The sequence below is a fragment of the Rhea pennata genome, chromosome 15, assembly GCF_028389875.1.
Source record: "Rhea pennata isolate bPtePen1 chromosome 15, bPtePen1.pri, whole genome shotgun sequence".
NCBI classification, from domain to species: Eukaryota; Metazoa; Chordata; class Aves; order Rheiformes; family Rheidae; genus Rhea; species Rhea pennata.
In genome coordinates, this window is record NC_084677.1 from 14,459,162 (window position 1) to 14,486,663 (window position 27,502).

The window sequence follows — 27,502 nt, forward strand, 5'->3', positions numbered from 1 at the left end:
GTCACAGCCTTGAGGAACCAGCTGAAAACTAAGTAAAAATCAACTTCTGAGTCCTGAAGGATGGTAGCTCTCAGATTTTTGGAATTTGGGAAGTGGGTGCAAGGGAGTGATTTTTTTTTAGCTTCTGTGTTGTGATACTGAAAACAGAGGGGAAAGTTAGCAGAGGGGAGTAGCTTCTTATACCTTGTAGGTGTCTCCTTCCATATGCCTTCCACAAGTATTTCCTCTGTACTGTGCTCTAGCTGTTAGTTTCAGTTTAAGACACAGAGGGTGTTAACAGAGGCCAAGAGAGGAGGAATTTCTGCTCGTTTTCTTGGCAGTGTTGTCCTCCCAGAAGATGTCAGCATACAGTCCAAACCACCTTCCTCCCATGGCAAATGCGTGGATGACATCGACGCATCCAAAAGGCTCACTGATTATTAAAGCCAAATGTAAGTGCCCTAGATACACCTTTCCCCTCTTTCCCACTGTTTAAGTGTGTTGCTGTGAAGCTGGGAGGTGTAATGCAGGTCTGGGATGCCGTTTGGGTGAGCAGATGTTTGACTGAGCGCAGCCCGGGATTGCTCTAAATTCTTTTCCATGGGAAGAGCACTTCAGATGGGACTGCAGCGGGGAGAAGGGACATGGTAATGGGTAAAGACCCTGTTCTGAAATAGCCTACTGGTGAAAGGAGGGCATGCATTTTCCTTTCTTGGAGGGGAAAAAAAAGTCTCCAGGCAGCAGTCTTGTTCTTTTAGGGATTTTTTTTAAGGTATTATTTTTTCTGTTTTTTAAATACAGTGCAAATAAAGTGGGTCCTGATCATACCGTACCCAGGCCTTCTGCAGAAGTATCTAAGATAAAAATCTTGGGTCCAGTACCGCATTTTCAAAGGGATCGAGACTCTTTTTTCAGCTGCGATAATCTCTGCCTGCTCTTCCTGACTTGCCCTGTGACACTGCGCACGTTCCCGCCCCTCTGCATTTCTCCCTTCGCTACCTGATAAGGAGACGAGAGATAGTTTGTTCCAGGGATGAGAAAGCTTAACTCGAGTAATTTAATCGAGTATTTATAACAGGCCTTGCAAGCGTGCAGCACCCGTGAGCACGGGCTGCTCTGCCGCTCCTCCTCGCGCAGGAAGGGGTGCAGCTGCAGAGGGTTCAGAAAACCTGTTCTCTGGGTTGAACTCTTCCACGTAAACACAGAGATAAACAAGGGACTCGGAGACGGAATAAGCGCAGACCGTGCCAAGGCCCTTCGCAAGCGGGGCAGCACCACAGCCGAGGGGAAGGCGAGCCTCCCCACGCGTGCCTCCGCGCCGCGGCCCGGGCCGGGCCCGCACGCAGGGGCCGAGCCGAGGGCGCGACGCCCGGCGGGGGCCGGGGCGCGGCCGCCGCCTCCTTCCGCGCTGCTCGCGGCCTCCTCCCCGCGGAGGGGCGACGGGCGGCACCGAGCCGCTCCTGCGCTTCCCGAGCAGCGGTCTGTACCTGTGCGCTTCGCTGCCGGGAAGGACCGCGCTCCGCGGGGCGCGCCGGGCCGGGCCGGGCCGGGCCGGGCCCTCAGCTCCGCTCCCCTCCCCTCCCGCCGGCGGGCGGAGCGGCGCCTGCGCCGCCGCCCCGCGGGGACCCCCCGTGCCCGGCGTCTCGCGAGAGGCGGCCGGGGCCGGGCGGCGGCGGCAGGCGGAGGGGAAGGCGGCAGCGCTGTGCCGCCGGCGCCGCTGCCCGCGCGGGAGGTGAGCGCGGCGCGGCCTCGCCCGGGGGCGGCGCGCTGAGGCGGCGGCCGCGCCCGCCGTGCCGGGCGGGAGGTCCCTCCGCGCGGCGTCGGCCCCTTCCCCTCCCCTCCCTTCCCCTCCCCCCATTACGCCTATTTTATTCCCCGTCCTGCAGCCGCCGCGCTGCTCCGCTGCGCAGCCCCTCGGCCCCGCGCCAGGGCCCTCACCGCGGCGCCCCTCACCGCGGCGCCCGGCCGGCCGGCCCCGGTGGGCGGAGGTCCGGGCTCGGGACGGCGCCGGAGCCGGAGCCGGAGCCGGAGCCGGAGCCGGAGCCGGAGCCGGAGCGAAGCCCGGGCGCCCCGCGCGAGGACGCGGCTCTTGGCCGGCGGCGGAGCGCGGCTTGGTGAAGGCAAGTGACCGATTCCGTTCGGAGCGGCTCGACGGGGCTTCCGCGCGGAGCTGAGCTGTAAACGGTAGAAAACGACGCTTAAACGAAGTATTTCTGAGGTAAATATAGATGGTGTGAGTTACGGGCCGCCGGTTTCCAGCCCGTTCGGAGGGCTGGTGTTGACACGCGACGGGCGTTGCAGGTTTTTGTTGGCCCGCGCCGAGCCTCTTCCCGTGTTTGCGCGGCCGGGGACACGCGTAGCGGCTGAGCAGAACACGCGCTGTGGGAGTCTCCGAACGGAAAACTTGGAAACGTGGGCATTAAGGCTACTTACAAGTGTGAATATTAGAAAAGAGGAAACTGGGGCTGCCAAGGTGGTACGAGCTGAGCTTTGTGACAGCGGTGGGAGGGATGGCTGGGTGGGTTAAAACTTTCTTGGGAAGATCTCTGGCGAATGTGTGCTAAGTCGGGGTACAACACGCAACATGAGCCCTGCTTTTTGCTTACACGATGCGTCTATACCAGCGTAACTGTTGATACAATTGCATGGCTGAAAACTCCCCTGGTCTACCCAACAGACCAGATTTTGGAAAGTTGGGGCGTAGGAATTTATTGAATTGCGATGGAATCTATGAAAATCTTTTCTGGTTGGTGGTACGGTCTCCACCGGATTTCGATGATGGGAGCCTGCTGCTCGTTCTCCCACGCCTAGAGTAAGCAGGTAACTTTGTTTCACTTCTCTGGAGCCTGCTTATTCCCTAAGCCTGGCTGGTAACAGCCTAGCCAGTAACAGGCGTATTCCACCCTATCTGGTGGTTAAAGAAACTAAATGGATCAAATAGTTGCTGGTGAAAGAAGCTGTCACAGGGGAAAGCATCAATTTGTGTTTCTTTTCTATATAGCTTTTAGAAGTTTTCATTCTGTCTCTTTTTACCTTGCCCCTTCAGAAGCAGACCAAGCTAAAACAAGCCACCTGAAATCCCTTGTCTCCCATGCCTTGAATGAACAGGCGCTGGAGGGGAGCGATCTGGTGTCTGATCTGTGCCTTGTGCTTCCCTGGGGGGGATTCGGAGGAGTAGAAGAAGGGGAAAGCTGGGAAGATACAAAGCAAGAAGAGGTGGAAGCTGCAATGTGGTCCTTGGAGGCATTCTGTTTGAAAACCATCTCTGTTAATAGAGAAGGATTATTGTCCAGTGTTCCCGATACATCCCCATAAGTAAGTTGCTTTGTTTTCTGTGACAAAGATCATACCTTTCTTGTTTTGTGAGGGAACAGCTCAAGCTGGAGTTGCTTTCTTTTGTGAAGGGTCGCTGTGAGCAGTCACTGCTCAGATACACTGTAGAGAGGAAAGGAAGGAAGAGACAGGAATTAAGTTGATGCATGTTGTTTGTCCAGAGAACAGTTAAAAAGTGGCCACAAAGTACAAAAATGTTTCTAAATGCTGGAGGAGTTGAATCTGTAGTGGCTTTTGCAAAAAGAGCAAAACGGACACATTCCCCCTTTCTGGCTTCAAACTGGAGTTTGACTGGTCTAGGACCTCAGTGATATGACACAACTTGCAGTGGGATGGAACCCATGCTGTTGGACCTCAGTATCTTTTCCAGACCTGAGATAGGGAGAGTGAGTCATGGATTCCCACCCGTGCCAGGATCAGACTTGTGATAATCACATAACAGTGGGCTCCGTAGGGTGATTTTAGCACTCAGCTTATTTCCCAGTTTGCTAGTCGTGCTGCAGAAGCAGCTTTGTAGTGAATGCTGGTGTACATCCTTGTTGGCTGATGCCCTTGAGTTAAACTTGAATGTAAATTCTTGGCTTCTCAGTGGAGGCTTTTGCTTCTGATTCTAACAAGGTGAGGATGAAAGTGCATTCCCTCTGATGAGCACAGAGACCTCTAATTTATGTTGTCAGTCTGGTGTCTGTTATGAAGCACTCGGGAAGAGGATGTATCATAATCAATGAAGTAACTCCAAGTAACTACTTTTTGCAGAAGGTACCTCAAGAGGGCAAATTAGGTTGCACTATTGTTTTTTTCCAGAGTTTCCCCCTGGCACTGGTAGAGTTAATACAAGCGTAGTCATTTCAGTTCTCTGCTGATCACTGCTGTGTGTCTTGGAAAAGCAGAATGCTTTGGCAGGCCTGCGTGAGAGCACACTTGAGCCCTTCGGGTGCACTCAGTAAAACTAAATTATCGTGGTGGCTTTGATGTAGAGCATCCTTCCATTTACGCAAAGGAATGTGTGTACGTTGGCCATGCCACACATGATGCCTTGGTTGCTTCTGTCAACGCTGAGAGGGTGATCTATCCACGCTGGGGTGGGACAGGACAGCCTTGCAGAGATGCTGGCAGGCTGCTGCAGTGCCCAAAGCAGTGGAAGTTGCTGGCTACAGAGAAGGTGAAAAGAGATGCTCTGCTGCTTTCCAGAATTACTGCATTCCAGCCACCCTAAAGGTCTCAAGCAGCACTGGAGAGCCAATGTGCTGGGGATTATATGCACAGTAGGCTCCATATTCATCCAGAATAGGAAGCAGTCCCTGACCTGAACAGCTAATAGTCTTAAAAGCAAAAATGGATTGAGGCAAAACACAAAACCAGAAATGTGCCAAGCCTACTGCTTGGCAGCGTCTCTCCATTATCTTCTGTCACTGGGCTGAGATCCTTGGCCTGAAGTGCTGACGCACATATATAATTTGCCCCTTCTTTAACTCTGTGCGTATTGTTCTGGGTGATTCTTCTTAGATCTGATCTGTCCTCAGTCTTAACTAACAAAATGTGGAGAATTACTGCATCTTGCTACACAGGGTGCAATATCTTATGTCTGCAGTTCTTCTAGTTCCTATTGACATGTAGATTAGGAGCCTGAATCTAAGAAACACGGTATTTGGTGTTGCAGTGCAAAGCCACGTGTTAAGTCACCAGCTACACTGAATTTTTGGCTTGCCCTACCTACCTCCTAAGTATAAATAAACACACCAGGGTGGAAAAAACCCAAACCTTTAGTTCTGCATTTTAGGACTGAGGGGACAAACTAAGCTAATACTTTAATACGTAATGATATCCAGTATTATTGTTCTGGTCTAATGTTTTTCATCCAGCATTTGAAACCAGGACTTCAGTTGCTGAAATCTAGTAATCCTAGGGTACTTGCGAACTCTCAGAAATGTTAAACCTCAGGAGTGTGAACAGCTCTGTTATTTGCCAGGCAGGGAAATGAAGGCACAGACGATAAATTCAAAGTTAGCAGGTGTAGCCACTTATTTAGGTAGGTGAGTTTTTGGAAGGCTAGTCTGAGATGCCCTGAGTGCTAACTGAGGCTATAACCACTGATCATCCCCTGGAACAAACCTACAAGCTAAGCAGAGTGAGCATCCTTGGGAGGGGGGACAGATTAAGATTAAATGACTTATTTGAGGTCCTGAGACAGAGCTGGGGATAGATTAGCTAGTTGCTTGACCCCAAGATAAGTTACCTTACCCAAACATGTTACCTCTTCCCTTCCTTTGGGTCTAGCTGCTCCCACCCTCTCTCAGGCAGAAGTACTTCACTCATGGGACAGTCAAGCACTCTCAATTGTTTCCTTACCTGCTTCTGAAGTTTGTGACTAAGTCAGGCAGAGAGCAAGCCTGATTTACCAGCCTGTCTCTGCACTGAGCCTCTGAAGAGAAAATGTGCAGCAGCACAAGGAGACAGCAGGTTTCTTCCAGCAGATCTCCTTTGAGGAGTTTGCTGGTGCCAAGGGACTGGGGATCAGCAAGGAAGTACCAGGTAGCACTAAAATGATGAGACTGGATGAACTAAAAAACTGCTGCACCACCTAGAAAAGGTGTTCTCAACTCCCTTTGTAACAACAATTCCTGCTAGTCGTTGGTGATCAAGAGCTGTTAGAGATGAAAAATAAAAGATGTTAAGCCAGCAAAAGAGGTCTTGACTCAACACACAGTCCAGACATGCGCAGAGTTTTACTAGAGCATCCTTGATCTCAGGAATCATTCTATTAGAAATAACCATTCCGTTGGATTTTTACTGATGCTTGACTTTTCTTGAGGCCGTGTTCCCCTAGTTTTCGTAGAAAGGCTTTTTAATCACTGTTGTATGTAGCTACCAAGAAAGGTCATGGTGGCGGCATCTACTGGATGTGTTCACACCAGTTAGGTCAGATAGGGCATTCGGGTCGGTGGCATTCTCTGGACATGGTTCTGCTCTGAGCTCTGTGGCAATGGCATTCTCAGCAACGTGTCTGTGTCTTGGTAGGGCCTTTGTTTTCAGCGCAGTGGTAGAGAACATTTTCATGAGATTCATGAGACCTCAGTGTGATACCAACTATTAAAATTACAGATTGAGCCCTCTTTCTTTACATTGTGCGATAGATATGTTTGAAAATCAGGGAGATCTGAAAGACAGTTGGTTCTGCATTTTTTTTTCTTAATACTCTCAAACTTTTCTCTGCAAACTTGAGGCCTGGAATCTTAAATTTTTATTTATTTTTTTTTTTTTTGGTGAAAGCAAAGTATCTCCTGAAATCACATGACTCCAGAAGCTGGAGATTGATGAACAAAACATAGTTGCTATGGAAACTGGTGAAAGTGCAACACATTATGTCATCTTCTGCGCAGAAAATTGGAACTTTCAGTCAGTTACGGACTGAGTTCTGAGGCCCCGTGGGAGCCTAAAGATCTAGTCCTAACTCTGTCCCCTGGTCTGCAGGATGAAATGCATTTTTTTCCCTCTCCTGAACAGAGGAGTTGGTGAGAGCTTGAGCAGCAACTGAGGGCTCTAGTCTGCCCCAGGAATGCTTTGAGAACTGATGTCCCCTTCTGTTCCATTGGAGACCTGGACACTGTATTAACACTGCTAAGGAAGGACCTACAAGGGAGGTCAGGCTTTGTCTCCAAGAGTCAGTGCTCTCCGCGTGGTCTTTGTGGGCACCTGAGGTTCACATAGCTCTTCCCATGCAGAACTGAACAGTCAGCCTTGCATAGAGTCCTGATCCTACAAAGTCATTCTCTCCAAACCAGAGTGCTTGAGGGATCAACTAACTTTATTTCTGGTACCTTTCCAGGCTCCTGGTCTGAAGCACTATGCTGGAACCCAAGCCTCGCTCTGCAGTCCGGAGGTGAACCCAGGTGAGAGCCAGCTATCACAGTAGCTGTCAGGATGACCAAAGCACGGCTCCTCCGTCTCTCTGTGGTGCTGGTCTCCATCTTCATGATCCTCCTGATCATCGTGTATTGGGACAACGTGGGAACAGCTCACTTCTACCTGCATACGTCCTTCTCCAGGCCTCATTCCTCAGGGGCCATCCCTGGTATTGCTGAGGGCGAAGACTGGGAAGCCTTGCCAGATGTGGATGAATTTTTGGTAAAGCTACTTAGTTCGAGTGTGAAACAGAACAGCTCTATCAGCAAAAAGACAGAGCAGCCACTCATCCAGGGCTCCAGCAAGCCTGCGGCAAACAATTTAGAGGAGAATGTGCGAGGCTATGACTGGTCTACACGTGATGCCAGAGCCAGCTTGGACCAAGAGAAACTGCAGGTAGAGAGGCAGAGAACACTGCGGGAGTTTTGTGCCAATTCTAGTTTCACCTTCCCCACCAAGGAGCGCTCCTTTGATGACATCCCCAACTATGAGCTCAACCACCTCATCGTGGATGACCGCCATGGCGTCATCTATTGTTATGTCCCCAAGGTGGCCTGCACCAACTGGAAACGGGTTATGATTGTGCTAAGTGAGAGCCTGCTGGACCAGGGAGTCCCATACCGGGACCCTCTGGATATCCCACGGGAACATGTCCACAACACCAGCACCCACCTGACTTTTAACAAATTCTGGCGCCGCTATGGGAAGTTCTCCCGGCACCTCATGAAGATCAAGCTGAAGAAGTACACTAAGTTCCTCTTTGTACGGGACCCCTTTGTGCGTCTCATATCTGCCTTTCGCAGCAAATTTGAACTGGAAAATGAGGAATTCTACCGACGTTTTGCCGTCCCTATGCTAAAGCTCTACTCCAACCATACCAACCTTCCCACCTCTGTCAGTGAGGCCTTCGGGGCAGGCCTCAAAGTCTCCTTTTCTGACTTCATCCAGTATTTACTGGACCCCCGGACAGAGAAGATGGCCCCCTTCAATGAGCACTGGAGGCAGGTTTACCGGCTATGCCACCCGTGCCAGATAGACTATGACTTTATTGGGAAGCTGGAGACGCTGGATGAGGATGCTGCTCATCTATTGCAGCTCCTCAAAGTGGACAGGCTGCTTCGCTTCCCTCCCAGCTACCGGAACAGGACTGCCAGCAGCTGGGAGGATGACTGGTTTGCCAAAATCCCATTGGCTTGGAGGCGACAGCTCTACAAGCTTTATGAAGCAGATTTTGTGCTCTTTGGCTATCCCAAGCCAGAAAACTTGCTTAAAGATTAAAGTAATTGGGTAGTGGGTGCGGGAGGGAACATCTGAAATACCAAAAATGTTTAAAGCCTCCTCATTTTTGCTCTTAACTCCCTTTTCCATACAGGTTGGTACAATGGAATCTGTTTTTTCTACTGCTTCCCCTTCCATTTTTTGCAATAATGCCAGAGTCCAGGATACTCCAGCCAGCTGTGCATATGCAAAAGATGCCTGGATTTTTTTGTTAACATTGTTTTTCAGGTTGTCTTTTTTTTAAACGTCCCGATGTTTTGCAGTCGGTCTCTGCCCTCGGTCACTCTGCCAGCTGTGTCCTTCAGGAGCTTTTTATTAATACTTTTTAAAAATTAATATATTTCAGATATTTAATACAAAGTGTGCGTTGTGGCAAAGGAAGGGAAGGAATAAAAAAAAATCAAAGAAAAACTGCAAGAAATGATGTATCTGCCTGTGTGTGTTGTTTCAGGGCTGTTCGTTATGGAGGTTTGCAGAGCACTTGAATCTCTGGGAGCCAGGTTTGCTGGTGGCACCTCTACTAGCCATGTCTGCTTGCAGCATCTCTGAGCTGGGCTCGGGGCAGGCTGGATGGGTCCCAGTCCAGCTCTGGCGAACAGCACTGGAGGAATACCAATGAGATGGTGATGCACACTGCTCTGTGGCCTGGTCACTAGTGCGTTCAGTGCAGCTCCCCCTGGGATTGTATTATATCCACATTGATTCAGAGCTTTAAGGGGACATGGCAAGGATGCAGATAGTTATCCTTGGAAGAAGGGAAAACAAAAAATCCTTTCGCTCAGCATGTGTCAAGGTGAACTCACAGGTCATTTTTTTTCTCAGAGCACTAGTCACTGCTTGTGCCACTGCGTCCTCATCGACTGTCTTTCTGGTTATCCCAAATGATTGATGCAGATTTAATCATCTGCCTTACGTGGTCCTGCTGCAGGAGTGATGGTTGCCCACTGTGCTAGAAGCATATGGGCTGCTTCCCAAAGGAAATTAATGCTTTTAGAGACGCTTCTTGTGTCTCATCAGCTGAATCTGTGTTTCCATCCTCGCTCTGAAGTGCTCTGCAAAAACCGGCTGCTTAGCAGATTGGGCAGGGAACTCTTCTGGAGCTGAAATTCTTAGTTATTTCCCTGGGCTGTAGATGGTATCTGTGATTAATATCAGGCAGGCCTCAGGGGCAGCCTCATATTCTAAGCAGACTTCTTTAAACTGTCTTTTTACCTGGTTTCTTTCCAAGTCCATCAGCAGGCGTGACTTTCCCTCTCTCCTTTCTCCTCCATCTCTCTATACGTGTGCCTCTTCTTTGCATTGCCTGCTCGTCCTAGTGAATAGGCTGTATCACACTTTCTACCTGCAAACTAAAGGTAATAGTTAGTAGTTACACTAGAAACAAGGGATCTGCTTCTCATCATGTTCACACCTCTCCTGTAATTTCTGCAGAGATACTTGCAGTTTGAGTCAGCCTGAAGTCACAGTCAGGTTCTCAGTGCTCAGCTCTTTACAGCTTGGTAAAAAAGGAAGTTCCTGTTTCTGAGTCATTATTTAAAGCTAATAATAGAAAAGTTGATCTGTTCATTTTTTTTTCCAGTTACCAGCTGCAAAACGGAAAGATGTTGAGAATCTCGTCTCTCAACTGGTAATCCCAGGAGTCTCTTGGTTCCTATTACATTTACATTTCTTGAGGGGGGGTTCGTTCTGCTCTTTAAAGATACAGCATGGATGTGTTCATCTGTTGTCTTTGCAATGCCTCTTTTTTTTCAATCTGAATTTAATTGGTACTTAGTATTTGCAGACATGAGTAACTGGGAACACAGTGCAGATGTGTTGCCAAAGACAGCATGGTCTGAGCTGTGCAAACTTCCTGGCAGCTGCTTCCCCACACCTGCTGATTGAGTGCTGCTCCAGCCTCATCTCCCTGCCCCTCTGATCAATCCTCTGCTCAGGTTGCCACACTAAGTGTGTCCTGCAAATGAGCCCTTGTGCCCACCACGTCCAAGCCCTGGTCATCCTGTGATTCATGGCCACGGCTTGTCCTAGACATAGCGCTCTTGTGATGGTTGCAAGGCAGGAGCCTGTTTTCAAGGTCGCCATCAAGATGTAAGTCATTCTGGACGGAGAACGAATTGGTTGCAGGGTGTTATTTTTCTAAACTGTAATCTTCGACAGCAGTGTCCTGGCTGTGCAATCAGCAGATAACATGTAAAATGACTGCAAATGCTGCACAGTAGCTGCCGTGTGTGACAGGACAGCGTATCCTCTGTATTTAAAAGTTATATAGCTGCCTTGTGTTTTAACAGTGATATAAGAAAAATTCTCCTGTTACTTGCAAAGCTCAGCCAGAGAAGGGAGAGTTTGTGCACTGACTCCACTGCTCCTTCTAGCCCTCCCTCCCCACCAAGTTGGGTAAAGGACAGCTCTGTGGTATACACCAACGTTGTGTGCTAATGCCACAGTACTTCATCAAGCACCTGCAAGCAGGAGGATGCAAGGATGGCAGGAGTCTGCAAGGGCTCTGTCTTCTGTGCTCTCTCCCTGTGAAGTCCAGGCTGCATTTGTAGTTAAGCCCTTGGACCAGCTTGACCATTTGACCAAACCCTGGTGCTGCTGCCTCTTCCCACGTCTTCCATTACTGCTCTTGGAGATGCTGGTGGAGAGGAGCAATACGACTCAGATGTGGAAGGTTCCCTCTGCAGTGGACGGCTTCTGGGTTCAAAATAGCTTGTTCCTTGCTGCTCTTTTCTTTTGAAGTTTCCTCCCCACCCTTCCACTGCTGCGAGTGTATTGTTAGGAAGCTGAAGGCGACTGGGCTGTGTAGCACGTTGTGGTAGGACCACTGCGCTGCCAGAACTGAGACAGAGCCTCCGGCTTTGGGAATGTGCACTTTTTGTGGATTTCTTGCTGTGTTCTGATGATGTACAATTGGGGTGTGGGGGGGAGAAGGACAAAGAGTTGAAAACCAGCCATGGCTCCCTCCTCCTGGTTTTCTAAAGGAACTGGAATTCAGTATTTGACAAATAGTGGCAGAAGGATTGGCAAGGCCAGGCAGTATGCATCTTTGCTGGACATAAGTCAAAAGAGGGCTGAAATTCCTGGAGTTCAGATAATTATGATGCTAATACTGATTTTATGAGGGACAGAAAAATGCCTTGAAGTGGCCTGTTCATGTCTGCATAAACCTGCCTTTGTCATGTCATGCTCACCCTGCAAAGCTGTGTCCTATTCCCCTCCTAAATTTCTTTTCCCTCATGCTGACCACTTGGCCAAAGTCAGCGCAGTGTTTCTAACCAGGCAAAACAAATGCGCAGATGCAAAAATAGCCTGGGGTTTGACTGAGATGTTTTGAGCCAAGTCGAGCTGAGACCAGCCATAGTGCTTGCTCAGCCTCCAAGCCAAAGTCTTTACACAGCCCTTCTATAGAGTTACTCCCGTGCTGTGTGACGCCACGTTCACTGCCGTGGCACAGCACGTGTGGCCTGGCCTTGCAGCGACTACCTGCCCAAAGTGCCCTGCGTGCTCGGGGAAGGGCTGCCAGGCCTTGGAGCGGTTTGCTTTTTGAGCAGCGACGTGGCCCTGCCAGGGTGCGGAGCGCCCTTTACGCATGGGTGCCTTTGCATCTCGGCTGCTTTTGCTTTAACTGTTTAATTCACTTACGAGTTAGGAGGATGGCATTGCAACCATTGCAGCCCTCCTATTTGCAGACAGTGTAGCTGGCAAAACATTGCCCTGGGAAAACGTGTGAGATGAAGTGTTTTGGCTGTGCGTTTTGAACCTCTCAAGGTGGCACTGGAAGGATGGTAGGCAGGGATGAATGGCAGCATTGAAAGGGTGGGGAAGAAAAGGGAGTTTGTTCCCTCTTATGTAAGCTGGACCTCGCTGCGGCCCAGGGGAAAGCGGGTGACTTGGCAGAGTGGTGTGTGGCTGTGGTGCAAAACAGTGCCAGGGAGGGTGTGCTGTGCAGGGACTTGACAGGCAAGTTGTCGTTTGAATTTGAAGGCTTGACCACCTTGTTCTTGCCAGGAAACTCTCCGAAAGAAGAAACGAAATGGGGAGGATTTAATAAAGGCATTGCAGGCTGGCTATGAGAAGGGGAGGGGGCAGGTCGCGACTGAGGCCGGAGCAGTGGTAACGCAGCTCCTGCATCCTCTCCTGCATTAAATCAAACCCAGGACGTGCTTTGAAGGTTGGAGCTTGCCTGTGGAGGCTCTGGCAGGCGTTGGGCCACGCCAGCAGAGCAGTGCCTGTGTGTGGCAGGCCAAGGGGCTGCTGTGCAGTGCCCGGCCTGGGACAGCAGCGGGGGCTTGGGGCTGAACCCTAGCTGCAGGCGCCGGGTCTGCCCACGACGCCAGGGCCACAGTGACGGGGAGCCAGTGCTGCGCGGCAGCTCCATGGTGGCCCATCTGAAACCCATTTGCTGTTCCTGGGCTCTGAGAAGCAGCTCTGGCTTTTCCCGGCCGGGCTCGCCGCTCCCCCTGGGCTGGGCGGCTCCATCTCTCGCGTATCTTGCGTTGCCCAGTGGTTCCCTGCGCCGCCAGCGCAGATCAGCTCGAGGCAGCAGAGCCGGCTCTCCTGCCGTCGTGCCAGTGAGCCCCGAGAAACAGCCGAGCAAAACCTGCAATGAGCCCTTGTGGTTGTGGCTTTGTGCATGTTCCCCCCGCAGAATAAAACCTGGAGACGTGGCCATCCTTGCTCTGCAGCACTCCAACAACACAGTCACTGCATCTGAAGGTGTCACTTCCTCGCCTCTGGAGAGGTGTTGGCAGAGGAAGGGTGACAGGTCTCTGTGCTGTTTGCTGTCATCAGGTGCAGGGATGTGATGTCTCGCTCGAAAGCGCAGGGAATTCAGGAGCAGACCTAAATTGGCGCTTGGGGCCCTGGAACCCCCTCGAGAAAGCTGCCCTAATATCCGATGGAAAGCAATCGCCTTTCTGTAGGCTTTTCATTTCTTTGTAAACTGTTCCATGAGATTAAAGATTGAATTCCTGCCACAAGAATGTCAAAGGCTCCAAAAAAGCTGTATGAAAAGAGATATTTTAAAAATAATCTGTAGGTGCTAATGGAATAACGCCTCTAGAACTGTCCTGGTTGCCCAGTGTGACTCCGTCAGACTGGGCCAGGTGAGCAGGCTGTGCGGATGGCTGTCACTCGCCTGCTTGTATCTTAGATTATTGCTTCCCAGCTTTTTCTTTTGGGTTTTCAGCTATTGCATCCTTGCTTTTGGGATCCTGAGCATGTGCATGTGGTCAGGGACTGAGACCCGTGTTGTGGTGCATTGAGGGGCTGCAGGAGCTTCTCTCGCAGAAGCTGTCACAGGTACAGATGTCCATCACCAAGTCCAGGACTCCCACTGTGGATGTTTGCCCAGCCCACCAAGCTGCCACATGATCTAGCTGTGGCTGGTCCCAGCAGTTTCCCGTGTTCCTCCTCCTTGCATATCCTTGTACTCGGAAAACTGATGATGCTGAAGGCACTGCAGGCAGCCGGCAGTGGACTGTGTCCTCCTCGGACTGTGAGGCAGAGATCTGAGCAGCATGGTTTTAATAAGCCGCTCTGCTACTCATTTGCTGTATATCCAGTAGCAAGCTGCTCAAGCTCTCCTCAGTTTGTCCCCTGTGAAGGGGGGTTGGAGACACCTCCTTCCTGAAGGGCTCCTCGTGGGTGGGAATTGTGTACGTGGGAGGTTTTGGGGTCCCTGGGCAGAGGAGGTGATACAGGGGTGCCCAGCACAGGGGAGCGTCGGTAAGCAGGGCTGCAGCGTGCTGCAGGGAGAGCCGTGCAAAAACACCTAAATCCAGACTTTACTCACCGCAGGGTTAGTCTGGAAGCTGCTGGCATGAAAAGCGTCTGTGTTGATTCAAGAAGCGTTTGCTCTTTGGAGAGCTCAGGGTCTTGTGCAGATCCGTGGGCGACACTTGGCTGAGGAAGTGCGCGAGGGTCACGGCTTTTGCTAGGGCTCAGTCCCTGGCTGGCTTCCAGGCAGCTCCAAGAGGCATGGGGCATGCCGTCCTCTCCAAACAAGGTGTATTTCCCCACCTTGGAAAATGCAAGGTGTCCTTGACTTTCCGCGGGGGACGGAGAAGAGCGGAGGGGGCTCAGCGAAGCTCTCGTGAATGTTAAAGGGGCTGTTGCTTTTCACCTAGTGAAGGGTGTCACAGTTTTGTCACAGATTCTCATCCTCAGGATATGCTGAATCTGGGTGCCAGACTGGGCTGGTATCTAAATGTTTCCCATGCTGTCAGACCCACATGTTAAACGAGGGAGGCGTTTCCTGACCCACCAGGCAGTGGCTTTCCGAATCTCTTATTTTATCCCCCAGGCAGATGGATCGCACGCAGCTTTGGCAACACTGCATTTTGTGGCAAAGAGGCTCCAGCTTCAATGTTTAGTTCTTTGTCATTGCAGGAATTCAAAATGGATGGAAGAAAATGTGATCGGGATCGAGTCTTGTTTTGTTTGGACCCTGGACAGTTGTCTGTGGAAAAATGGGAGGAGTGCGAGAAATAGAGAAGAGCCAGTAAAGCGTGTGTCAAAAAGGCAGCAGCAGCCAAAAAAAGTGGTCAGCAGGGAGGGGAGCAGAGCTGGGGATGTGCTTCTGAAGGATAAGATGTGGAGAGTTGAGGGCATCTATGAGCAAAACTGGACGGCTAAAAAGTGGGCAAATGCTTCCAAGGGCAAGTGGGAATGCTGAGAAGCCAAACGCTCTCTTCTGCAGTGTGAGACCTGCCCGGTCTGTTTTTTCCTGGGCTGGGAGCAGGGTCAAAGGAGAGGTGATGAGAAATGTTATAGATACTGGATAACTGTGTCCTGAAAGCTCATCAGAGCACAGCCAGCAAAATCCAAGGAATTCTGGCATAGGATCGCAGGGTTAGATTATCTAAAATAAATGAGGCTTTAGGAATGGTGGTGGGATCTTCAGACACAGACTAAACGAGCAATTATTTAGAAGCAGATTAAAACCAGCAATGGGCTAGGGTACTTTTTTCCTGTGTTGGAAGAGGAAGGCTTGCAGCTCCACACCAGGGCTGTGCCTGCCGGCACATGCAGGGGGTTGCCTACTGGCTGCACAAGTTGTCCCCAGGTCCTAAACCAGAGCAGAGACGGACTGGAAGGGCCAGCCCTTTTGTCTAAACCAGCAGTATTAGCTGGGATGAAACGCTAGGGAAAGCTTTTGCAAAAGCAGCAGGGAGAGCTTCTCTCCACCGCTGCCAAAAGCTGAGTGTTTTCTGCAGGAGAAAAGAAGAGCTTTGTCCATGCTGTGTGCTGGGATCGAAGAGGGGATGGAAGTGCCAGAGAGATGGTGCTGATGACCTTTCCCATGATGTAGGACACTGCTGTCTCTATTCCCCCCCTCCCAACCTTTGCATGTCTTACTGATTTCAGACTGTGTATATTTTGACTCTCAACTAAATCACAAGCATTTGTCACCTAGAATAATCATGCTGAGAATATAAAGTTTTTTACAAAGGCTTCAGTGACCTTTAGTTAATGGGAAATCAATGAAGCAGATGTATACAGGCATTTCCCGAGCGCTGGGTAACACCATGCACGGCAGGAACCCAGCTTGGTGTAGCACAGACACCCAGTAGCAATTCTGGGCATACAGGTCTTCCGGAAAAAGGTTCTTATGTCAAGTCAGCATGGCCTAGATTTCTCTTTCGGTCTTGATTATCTTTACATGTGTCTTGGATATAAAGTATATGTGCATATGCAAATATATCTATGCCTATAAAGTCAGATGACCAACTCAATCCACAGATCCTGGGCATATCTGAAATGCTTCAGTGAATGCAGTAAGGTTTTGATGGGGGAAACACATGCAAGTTTTGGCCTGTTCTCCTCTGTAAGCAGGGTTGTTATTCGTGATTACAGCTAATATGTTGCAATGGACTGTCAGTTCTAGGACGGTTGCTCCTCCTTATTAATAAAGCGTCGTTTTCTTCAGTTGTTCTGTCCACAAGCCCCGTTTGTGTCCTAGAGATGGTTGTGTTGTGTAACCACGAACGGAAAGCGGTTTTTGCAGTGGGTGTGGATCTTTCTCCAGCTGCTAGTCCCCAAGCCAGCTTGCTTTTTTTTTCCCCCGTTCTGAAACGCAGCTACCGTTAGCAGCCAAATGGTGACCCAAGCGCACGCTCCACGGCTGCGGCACGCACCCACCAGCAGTCACTGCGTGGATCTCCTTGCTTAGGGAGGCTGGAAGCTGTCTCTAATCCCTGCTTCAAAACGCAGGATTTGGAATTGCATTGGTTCCTCCTCTGCTCATTTAGACCCCTCAGACCTGGGTCTTCTGGCCCTCGTAATCTCAGAATAACACCAGGTTTGCATCAGGGCCTGGCAGCTGCAACAGGAAAAGGAATATAGTGCATGGGGGGACACTACAACTCCTGGTATTACTCCTGGGTCCTGCTGCATCCAGGCATTCCTCAGATTGCTTCTGCACTGTGTACCCAGGTTTTCCTGGGGAAAGCTGTGGTGCTCGGAGCCAATCTGGAAACAAAAGCCCTTTGTACGAGCGGGACAAACCGTGTTTCTGTTTCACCTCACAGCACGGGACAGAGGCAGGGTGGCCAGACGAAGCCGGTGTGTATGAAGGCCCCCTTCACGCAGGGTGCCTGGGTCGGGTTAGGGCTGCGTCCCCCAGCACAGCCTTCGCTACACGCTGCCGTATGATTTTTTGGGAGCACATTTGTTTAAAAAATATGCTAAGCATTAGTCTTCGGCAAGTGAGAATGTGAATTCAAGATGTCAGGGCAGGTTCCAGCTGCTGTTGCAGTTTGCACTTACTACATTTTTTAGAGCTTAGCAAAAGGTCAGTATGTTTGGATGCTGTTCCTCACTTCTGGAAAGGCTGCAGGTTTGGGAGCGACGCTTTTCATTTTGTGTGTAAGAGAGAAATGATCTGCTTGCCAGGTTTGCCTCTGAAATTGAGATACTAGCTGAAATCTAGCTCTTGAGTTTCGTCAGGTTTAGTCTAAAAAGACAACTGAGGACAAGGTGCTTCTTCTAACCAATAAGCAGGTAAAAGCTTTTTAGTATAGATCAGGCTGTTGTTGTCAGGGTTAGTTTTTTTTCCTGGCTGTGCTGATTATAAGGAAATTTCCAACACAGTGGCGATAGAATTTCTTTGTTGGAACATTTTGGTTAAAATATTTGGCCTGGCTCCTTACAGGGATGTTGTTTAGTGCAAGAGCATAAAGGAATTGGCTGCTTTGCTCTTAACTTGGAGCCTGGTCTTTTTTTCTTTCTTTTTTTTCCTTTTTCCTGGTATTTGGTTTGAAGGAGCTCATTACCACCATGCAGAGATTGTGATGCCCCTCGGATGTCTGCGAGTGAAGCGTTTTGCCAGGGTCCTGTCTTGGCTGTTCAGCAGAGCTGTGTGTTGCTGAGAAGAGAGGGCAGAGGCAGGAGCGGTCCCTGAAGAGCGGGTTAACGTGTTGGCGAAGGAACGATGTGTGGCCAGATAGGCAGAGACTACATGTTTTTTCTCTCACCTCCTGGACTTCTGCCTTGTGGGGGTTAGAGCGGGTGTGTTTGCCTCCAGCATCTCATTCAGTGCCTGCGTTTGTGTCTAACACAGCCTGAAAGCATAACCAATGTTTTCCCCAATAAAAGTGGAAAATGCATACATTTGGCTTTTTTTGTTCCCTAACTCCGTAAAACATTTCTAATGCCCTTGGGCTACCACAGCTCGCTGCCCCGCGGCGGCCAGTGTGGTGCAGGGACACTGCTCTTCCAAACCCCCTTTAGACAGCAGCCCAAAGAGAGTGTGATCTGGACTTGTATTTCTTTTTCTTTTTTTTTTTTTTTCTTGTTTGGTCAAAACCAGCAGGGGATATTTCCGCCTTCCACCCCTGCAACAAGAACAACAGTGTTTGGTTTGAGAAAGCACAAGGTCAAGAAAAGACAGGAAAAGGCTGCCTCATTGTTTTTTAGGTTATTTGGTTGCGTTTTTGCACCTGCGTCAGCCTTCCAGTGATGAGAACTGGGGCTTTGCTGAGCTCCCAGGATGGAGCTGTCTGCAAGGAAACCTCTTCCGCTCTCCGGCCGTGGCCTGTGTTTTACTCCTGGCTCCATCACCACCCTATATGCTAGCCCCTAGGATGCGCCAGTCCCCCCCGGAGCGCCGGGGTATCCGAGCGGGCTGGTGCGGCAGCTCGGCTTGCTGTCCCAGGGGTGACAGAGCTGAATTAAATTCTCAGCGGGACTTTGTGGCTCGGGGACGTATTGACACAGCCATGTTGCTTCCAGTTCTGCGCTTAGCTTGGAGATGCTGTTGCGTCGTGTGGTACAAAACTGCCTCCGGGATCAGTGCCTTGGTGTAAGCAACCTGTGTTGAATTTGCAAGAAGGCAAAGCTGTGGCTGCTGCAGCAAATGCAACCCGGCGCCCGGCGCACAGCTCCTGGGCCTTCCTAAACACGGCTGCGGCACTGAAGGGGCAGAAAACCCTGGGGCTGGCTGCGTCAAGCTTTGAACATCGCTGTGACCTCGTTCTTGAGGTCTGTGAGGGTGTTTAGTTTTTAGGATTTGGGGGTTTTGGCCAGGAGGAGAGCAATGTCCCCAGCAGCACCCGTCTGGTCCCCGTCAGAAAGCAGCAAGCTGCAGGGTGGGCTGGTGGCGAGATGCTGTAGCAGGAACATGCTTTTCTCCTTATTGGGCAGCACAGGCTGGTCAGGAATTCAGGCTGGAAGGCCACGAGGTGCTGAGGACCCTTGCGCAGACCCTGACCCTGGTTCCCTGGCTCTCATCAGGCTGGGAGAGTGGTGGGCACCAGCATCCTAGGGGTTAATCCATAGGTGATTTGGAGGGCTCCCTTCTCTATTAGTGATGTATTTTGAGCTTTTTCCCAGTAAAGTTCTCTGCGAGTAAAGAGAGACCTTGCAAAGTAAGAGGTTTAAGAATTAAAAAAAAAAAAAAAAAAAAAAAAAAAAGGAAAGAAAGGAAAAGGAAATATAACTTGCAAGTTCTCTTTCTGGATTGTTTAAATAGCAGTTTAACTGTGTATGTATGTGTAAATGTATTAGAATTGCCTTTATGCTCCCTTTTCTGAGAACAGAGAGAACTAGGAAAGCTGCAGTGCTCCCAAGGCCAGGATATGTGACTAAGGAGTCACACACCTAGATGCTGAGGGGTTTCCAGCCTTAGTTCTGCAGCTGGGTCATGCTGTGATCTTCAGTGAGTCATTTTTCTGCTGGATGCCTGCAATTTTCCAGAAGTTACAACCTACAGACTTGTTTCTAAGAATTCAGAAAAAGTTCTCGGCCCAGGCAGATACGCAGAAGTCTGGAAAGTGCCGTTTGGGTTCGTGGCTGCAGCAATTACATGGTGTGAGTTATTTCCTACCTTTGGCTGTGCTTATATGGCAAGTTAAGCAAACTGCTAGGTTCCCGCTGCAGGGCCTGTAAGGAGTTTCTGACCCAGTAAAAAAGTCTGCTGTTTCTTAAATTTTTCCTAGACGTCTTATACAGAGGTTTTGGCTGATGAGCGTTATGCGTAATGTAAACCATGCGTATCTGATAATACAGTGTGCTGCAGTTAGAGCCCCTCATATGTGCTGTTTTTCAAGGTTGTGTGATACGTGTCCTGTATTAGTTGCTGTGTGCTTGAATGAATGTTTGTCTGCCTGTGATGTTCTGTGGGCTTTAATAACTTCTCAGGCAAGTCGGTAAGTTAATGTTTTTCTAGTCCTATCGGTACCTGATTAGTTTTCTTTATGACTTAGGAAACTTCAGTACTGCTTGTGCAGGCTTCCCCCACCCGCCAAATACTTTTTCCTCCCCCCTTTTTTTCCTTTTTCCTATGCCAGCTTATCTTTGCATGCTCTGCCTAGTTTAAAAGGTAAAGGCAGGTAGCCCCTGTTCTTCTTCTCTGCTCCCCATGGAGGCACCTTTTGATGAGCTTTGGGTGCTCTTTGGGTGTGTTAGATACTCTGGTCTTTAATACCAGTTATTAGAGCAGTGTTCAGTCTAGCAGCATTAAGGGTTACATGTGAGCTACTGGAGCTGGGAGAGGGCCTTAGAGAAACTGGAGGAGAAAAGTTATTCCAGGAAGGTGATAGATTCTCAGTAGCCTCAAGGGCAGCGAGAGAGAGAAGAGAAATACGTTATCTAAAGCCCAGGCAAATAAAATATTCTTATTTTAACTCAGTAGGCACCATGCCAGCTCTCTGTAAGCAGTATTTCTCTTTGCATCTTGCTTTCGCAGTTAATTGGACAACTGTTATTTCATGATTTCAGCAGGAAACAGCCTGAGTGATGACTTTGGTACCCAGCCCAGTGCTACTGTGCGCTCTGAGCCCTGAGTTGTGGAAATGCTTCCAGTTGGTCTCTGCTCCTTCTCCAAACGTGCATCCGAATCGTCGGTGCTTCTCGGGGACGTTTTCTGGGAGCAGCAGCTCTGCAACACGCTGCCCTACACGACGTTCAGGGCTCCGCAGAGCAGCGTGGTGGCGGCAGCTCCTCCATCCCCTGCCCCGCGTCGGGGCGGACTTGCAGCCCCCAGGGTGACGCTGGCTGCTGGGGGACGGAGGGAGCCCACTTCTCTCAGACTGTTTCAGACACAGCTATATCTCAAAGTGTCCACGGAAACAGCTAATTTTAACCAAATATAATTTCTCTAATTCTTCCCCCCTCCCAAGGACTTGATTTTGTAAACAAGTCTACCTACCCTTCCTGCCCGACTCTGGGGTTTTCCTCACGCGGCCGGGGAGCATGAACCAAAGCCGGAGCGCGGTTACAGCTGGCCGCCTGGATGCTCCTAATGAATTGTTTGCAGACAAACTTCAGACCTGCAATTACCCACAGAAATTATTCAGCAAGGCGTTTGGAATAATGAATCCCTTTGAGAAATCTGAGCTATTTTGCAGGCAGATTCCAGACAGAGACCGCGCTCATAAGCCATATTTTTTGAACACATTTTCCCCTCGGTTTGCCAAGCCGTGGAGTTGGCACAGCTTCGCTCTCCAATACCTTCGCGTAGGACCGAGCCGCTCCACCATGCACACGTGTGACCTGGTACGTGTCCTGAGACATCCACCGCCGCGTCTCCCGCTCTGGGGGAGCGGCAGGCACGGCGTACCCCGAGCGCCCGCTCCTTGGCGGGGGATTTTAGGTGCTGTTTTTCTGATCTGCCTTCCCTCGGAGAGGCACGGCCTCACCCGTAGCTGCTCCCGGCAAAGCGCAGCGGTGATGGCCTCTGCTTTAAAGTGCCACGAGGCCCCTCAGCAAAGGGGCTGAAGTTTTGCAAAGGGTCCAGAGAGGCCGAGGTCCTCCAGAGGGTTGGAAGATTGAGAGGAGAAGCAGCTGGCGAGGGGAAGTTTCTGCGGGTGGATGAAGGGGAAGCGCGATGAGCGATGTTTCCCAGCTGTGGGACGAGGAGCTTGTGGCAGGGATGGACAGAAATGACTGAGAACGTTGCACAACCGGAGACTGCTCAACCCGTGGGTTGCATCAAGGGGCTGACTGCAGGGGAGTACGAAAACGGGGCTTGTCCGCAGGGGCTCGGGAAGGCAGGTAGCATTTCTGGCTGTTCGGGCAGCTGCCTTTCAATCACCTGGCCCTGCCACTGGCCCGGGCAGTGCGGCTGATTTATCACCGTGCTCGCAGGCACTGCGGGACTCTCTGTGCATCCACTTTTCCCTCAACCCAATCTGCACAAGTAATTTGAAATCGACTGTAAGTTTCCCCTGGGTTTGAGTGAGGGAAATGAAAGGCACCGAGCCTGGGGGGAAGAGGAGTGTTTCCAGCATCCCAGAGGAGGTCCGCGTGCACGCTGGTTGGGCTGATGTGCGTCTGGAGAGCTTTGCCGATTTTTGGAGGAGCGGTGCGCAGCTGGAGACCGTCTCGGTGGCCAGACGGGCTGCCCAGCACGGCTCCCGAGGCAAGCAGAGTGGTGACGGCGAAGCGCTGTCCTCTCCCTGCCCAGGCCTTGGCATTTCTCTTCATATTGGTGCCCTCAGCAATATGGGGATATTGATTAATGCAGCCAGCACAACCTGAATGGAGCTCCTCTACCCCGATAGCATCAAGTCAAACCAAGGGCCCTGAAATCTCCACTGTTGAGGTGGGACGGGAGCATTTCCCCAGGCTCTCTCTGATGGATGCTGCTGCCTTTTGGCTTGCTGGGCCGAGGATGGTATTTGCAAGAAATGCATCTGGGAAGCTCAAGGTGCCCCATACCTTGCAGCATCCCAAATCTCACTGCAACACTGCAGCAGCCTCTGCCCCTGTGGGAACCACAACTGCTCCAAATGGTGAGCAAACAGGTTGCACGAGAATCACTGCAGAGCCTTGCGATGGTGTGCTGAGATGTGATTCAAATGGGTTCGTGCAGCCATTTCGTTTGTGCAGCAAGTCCCAATGAGCATCTAAAAGACAGAGTTACCTGGGAAGTTGTTCTGGCAGAGCTAAGTGGGTTGAAGGTTTCTGACATTGTGGATGAACTGGTATTTTTAGAGTACATAGCTGAATGGGGATAATATTTCAGGCTGTGATTGCCATGATATTTTTATTATTGTTTATGTTGTATTGTGTCTAGTCATGAACTAGAAACCTCTTTTGTCAGCTTCTGTATAAACACAGAGGCCTCTGCCCCTGCAGAGCTTGTGTGTACAATCACGGGTGCCACCGAGCGTTTCTCACCAGCAGTGTGCAAGTGGATCTGTGATCCTAACTCAGTGCCCAGCAGGACACACCTCCAAGTTGCAATCCTTCAAAAAGGAAACCCCTGTGAGAGCAAGCCACTGGGCAGATATGTTTCTGCAGAACTTGCCTTGGTTTCTTTCTGGTTCATGTGCACTGGGCATGGATTTACCTGGAGGCCATTGGGGATGTTGGGGAAGTGTCTACCCTTCTGGTCTCTGCCCCAGCCAGCTGCGGGGCAGCATGGAGCTGCCCAGGGCAGTTTAGGCTGCCCTGCAGCAGGGCTTTGTGGCCTTTTGGTGGTCCTGCTCCTCTCTGCACGTGCATGTGGCAGGCGGGGTGCCAAAGATGCTAATTTGCCCCCACAACTCAATGTGAAGACACGTGGGAGAAGGAGCAGGAGCAGGATGGCTAGGTGCTGGGGATGCATCCCAGCTGGGGGTTACGCAAGGCATGGAGGTGTGCAGGGGAATCACAGGGGCAAAAAGGGCAGTTCTTCCGCTGGGAGCTACTAGTATGAGCAGCTGGCGATGCTGTCTCAACAGAGGCTTGCAAACATCCGCAGATTACATGCTGCTTATTTGCTTGTCCCATGCCCTTTGCAAGGAACCAACGTATCTTTGTAAATAGACATGTTCTTGTCTAATCAGGCTGCACTGTTTGAACATTTGAAGCACTATGGCCACAGCCTGTCAGCATGAAGGAGACCGGCTGTGAAGGAAATGGCTTCAGACGTTCATTCGCAAATACCTCTGCCTGGAGGTAGAAGAGGAATGCAAATTCACCCAGGTCACTGCTGGGCTGTATTCATCTAGGTTTCCAAATTCCATATTTCTGGCTGCATTTGAAAAATGCCATAAACTTTCCGCAGCCCAGCTCGAAAAGGGGTTAGGCAAAATGGGAAATTCCCTTTCTCATGATGTTTTGCCACCTAGTGCCCATCCAGGGAATCTCAACCTGCTAAGGGGAAATTTGGGGCACCTTGGAGGGAAAAAGTGTAAATATTTCAGGAGGATGAGGTGATTTAAGAGCCTAGATCTAGCAACATCAGTGTGTGAGACTTGTGGAAAGCCAACAGTGTTGTAGATGCCTTATTTCTGGCAGTAGACCTGAGACTCTGCAGCGGTTCCTCTCTCGCAATTCCCGTTGTGTCTCTGCACAGGTGGTGCTGGACAAGGTGGAAAAGTGAGGCCTGGGAGAGCCGGAAAGGCTCATTGACCTGGGGGACCATGGTCACAAAAGGCTGCAGGGTTGTATGTGAAGAGGATCTGCAGAAAGGATAGGGATAGCCCTGGGGAAATGTCAAGGAAACATGCCACGTCAGCCGCTGGTGAGCCTGGCGCTGCCTTGGTTCCCTCCTGCTCCCTGGCGTCTGCGCAATTGCTTAGTGCTTTTCCTACTGTGACCAACTTAAGATGTGAAGTTGGTCTGCGAAATGAGCCTGCTGCAGGCATCCCTCTGGTACAACAGGACCTGCATCTGGAGGATGCTCCGGGGAGACAAGTGCCCAGGGCGGACGCCTTGCTGTTGAGGGCACCAGACTGCTGGGCCCTGGGGCTGGTTCGGCAGCGACGATGAGCAGTTGCGCACGCGTCCTTCTGGCACTTCGTGCTTGCGCTGTGAAATAATCTGATGATGCACAGATATTACCAAACACTTTGTGCTTACAAGGAGCAGGTTTTCAAAGCTAATAGCTTCCTAAATATGCAGATAGGTGAGTAACTGCTTCTAAGTGGACCATGCTGTAACAAACCTGAGACACACAAAAGGGCTGAGGCAAGACAGGAGAAGGCTCAGCGCTTTCTATCACTCTAAAAAAGCTGCAACTCTCAAGTGTATGTCTCGTGTCTAATAGTTGTTTCTAATGAAAAGAAGAACCTGGAAGAAATGCCTGAAATATTTCAATTACTTTATTGATTGGGATTGTAAAGTATGTTACTAAGCCTTGTTCTGTTTTCATCCTGCGGCAGCTGAAAAACAGCAGTCTAGGCAAATGTTTTCACAACCCACTTATTTATATTCCACTAGTTTTCAAAATGCAGCTCTGTAGAGTTCAGCTAATCCCAGTCTGTTTCTCTTAAAACCAGAAGTAGCAAAATATCACTGAAGCAGACACAGAAATCATCTTGAGTAGTATCCTTCTGATGATCTTAAAAGTGAAAATATAAAATTACAAACCAGATATCATCGATGGCTGGAACAAAAATAAAACCACTACTATATACCTCTTAAAAAAATATTTTGCAAGTTTAAAGGTCGTGCAAAGTTTTGTCTTTTGCTTTAAAAGATGAGATATCACAGTAGTCTGGTTCAGAGCAGATATAAGGCCTTTCTTCTCAAAAATATAAGTTGATATAACTAAATAAATCCATGTCTTTGAACTATGAGAAAGACAAACTGGTGCCCTGGGAGGAAGCTGAAGTTGAAAATCATCATGAAGTCATCAGAAAATTACCTTTTGCAAGGTTTCTCCAGCTGGGAAGTGTGGTGAAACCTAGAATTTCCTCACATCTCATAGAATTAGGTGGTCAAAGAACCCTATCAAAGAATGCTTTAATTATAATAATTAAATGGAATGAAGACTCCAGTATCTTGTTGAGTCATCATAAAGACAGTTAACAACTTATATTCATTTTCATCGCAAATCTCTGTGGAAATCCCCCCCTTTTCTCCTTGAGCTTTAGTCCTGCAGTCTTGATGCGAATGGGCATGTGATGCAGGAAAGTAATTTTGCTGAGGCATCAACTACATTTCAAAGCTGAGTTCTAAAAAAAGCCCACCAACTCCCAATTTGTCGATCTGATATAGGTGACAGAAGCATGGGAATTCAATTTAATAGTCTTTCTTTATAGAGTCTAGAGACTGACTAATTTTACTGCTGGATTGTTTTCAAGACTATTTGTAATTTGACATTACTTTTTAAATCAGGGTACCTACAAAATGGCACGCAGTGTGATTTAGTGATGGGCTGGGAAACCTGAGCTGGTTCCTGTGGAGCTGGAAGATGATAAGATGTGATTAATAACCATTTTAGATATTCCAGAATTCACTCTCAGGACACTGGCGTCTTGGTGGCACAATGAGATTGGGGTTCTAAAAATACTAATAGCTCCCTTGCAGGTCTAGCTACCTGTCATGCTACAGCAACAGCCCTTGGTGACGTATGGCTTCCTATTCCATTTCATATCATCTTAGGGATCTCAACACCCGCTATGTCATGGAGAAGTTTATTATTTCTTCAAGAGCCACAGAGACATGCAATGGTGGAGATTAAATCCAGATATCAAATGTTCCAGGCATATACCCAAGGTTTCTTGCAAGAAACCTGGATTAGAGTCAAGCAACTCAGCAGAGAACAATACAGATCTTGCATCCTCTCATTTCAGTTACTTACACGGTTATCTTACTGAGCGTCCCCCACGTAGGAGCGACTCTGCAGAAGTGAACACTGCTGTTGAAGGAGTGAAAGAGAAGCAAGGTCTGTGAGTTTTTCAGGCATCAAATACCATCTGCATGCTTTTTTTTTGCCACAAATTAGATTTTGATCTGCTGGCATAGGGGAGCCAGCATCTTCAGGGCCTTTCCTACTTTCTTCGGACATTCAGGAACTGCTTGGAAGTGAAGGCATCACAAATGTCTTAGCACAAACTCCTACTCATGCTTTCACTTTGCTGTATGGATGCATTCTTCTGTCCACACTGGAGACAGGACTTAGAAAAATCATTGCTTGGTCTACATTTGGAGCAAATCTGATTTTCTGTGACCTGGTGACCTGCAGGAGAGTGTAGTCCTGGAGTCCCTCTTGCACCTCCTTCAGGCTCCAGCCAAGGCTCCCTTGTGTGGAGGCTCTCAGCTTCCCAGCAGACACCTCCCACATGCGAAGATGACTACATGGACTTCACACTGCTGCTCTTCTCACGTGAACTGTTTCTACCACTGCTCACCAGGAGAGGCACGGACTGAAGCTCTGCATCTGCTGCGAGGATTTAGGAGGCAGCTTTTTGCTGCTTCTCTCTTCCCATTGCATATCTACCTTACGATAAAGTTTTGCCGGAGGCTGTGTTATGTCCTTAACATTTAAAGGGGAGCTTTCCAGCCTTCGTGGAGACTTTAGGAGTCAGTCTGCTCTGAATTCTGACTTGCACTGTGAAGCTGCATAGGAACTTCTTGTTTTCTCCCATGTAATTGTGTTACACAGCCCCCAGGAGCAGAACAGTCTTAAAAGACTAGAGAACTGGCTGGAGACTTAACCAAATTGAGATTTCTTAAGTTTGCCAGAGACTGTGTGTGTGACCTGGTTGCCGCAGCCCTCATTTTCTTGAACTGAAGGAAGGCAAATGTTGCCCCGCTGAGGCAGATACTGGGGTTGTGGTGCTACACCACTATG

At 49.7% G+C, this 27,502-nt stretch overlaps 1 protein-coding gene across 6 annotated transcripts; it reads left to right on the top strand.

Annotated features, from left to right (window-relative positions):
- The first annotated feature begins 1,661 nt into the window (after positions 1-1,661).
- On the top strand, positions 1,662-8,914 carry CHST12 (carbohydrate sulfotransferase 12). Of its 6 annotated transcripts, XM_062588135.1 has the most exons (4): positions 1,965-2,197; positions 2,657-2,799; positions 3,026-3,294; positions 7,139-8,914. In XM_062588135.1, exon 4 carries the CDS (start codon positions 7,234-7,236, stop codon positions 8,491-8,493), a length of 1,260 nt encoding a protein of 419 aa, XP_062444119.1. In that variant the 5' UTR covers positions 1,965-2,197; positions 2,657-2,799; positions 3,026-3,294; positions 7,139-7,233; the 3' UTR covers positions 8,494-8,914. The 6 variants fall into 6 exon arrangements, with proteins under 6 accessions (XP_062444123.1, XP_062444119.1, XP_062444118.1 ...); XM_062588134.1 differs by lacking the exon at positions 2,657-2,799; XM_062588137.1 differs by lacking the exon at positions 2,657-2,799 and having other exon boundaries at positions 3,088-3,294.
- The last annotated feature ends 18,588 nt before the right edge of the window (positions 8,915-27,502 follow it).

What these genes read in the sequence shown, in the direction of transcription:
- CHST12 (XM_062588139.1), top strand. Translation starts at nt 7,234, where the DNA reads ATGACCAAAGCACGGCTCCTCCGTCTCTCTGTGGTGCTGGTCTCCATC.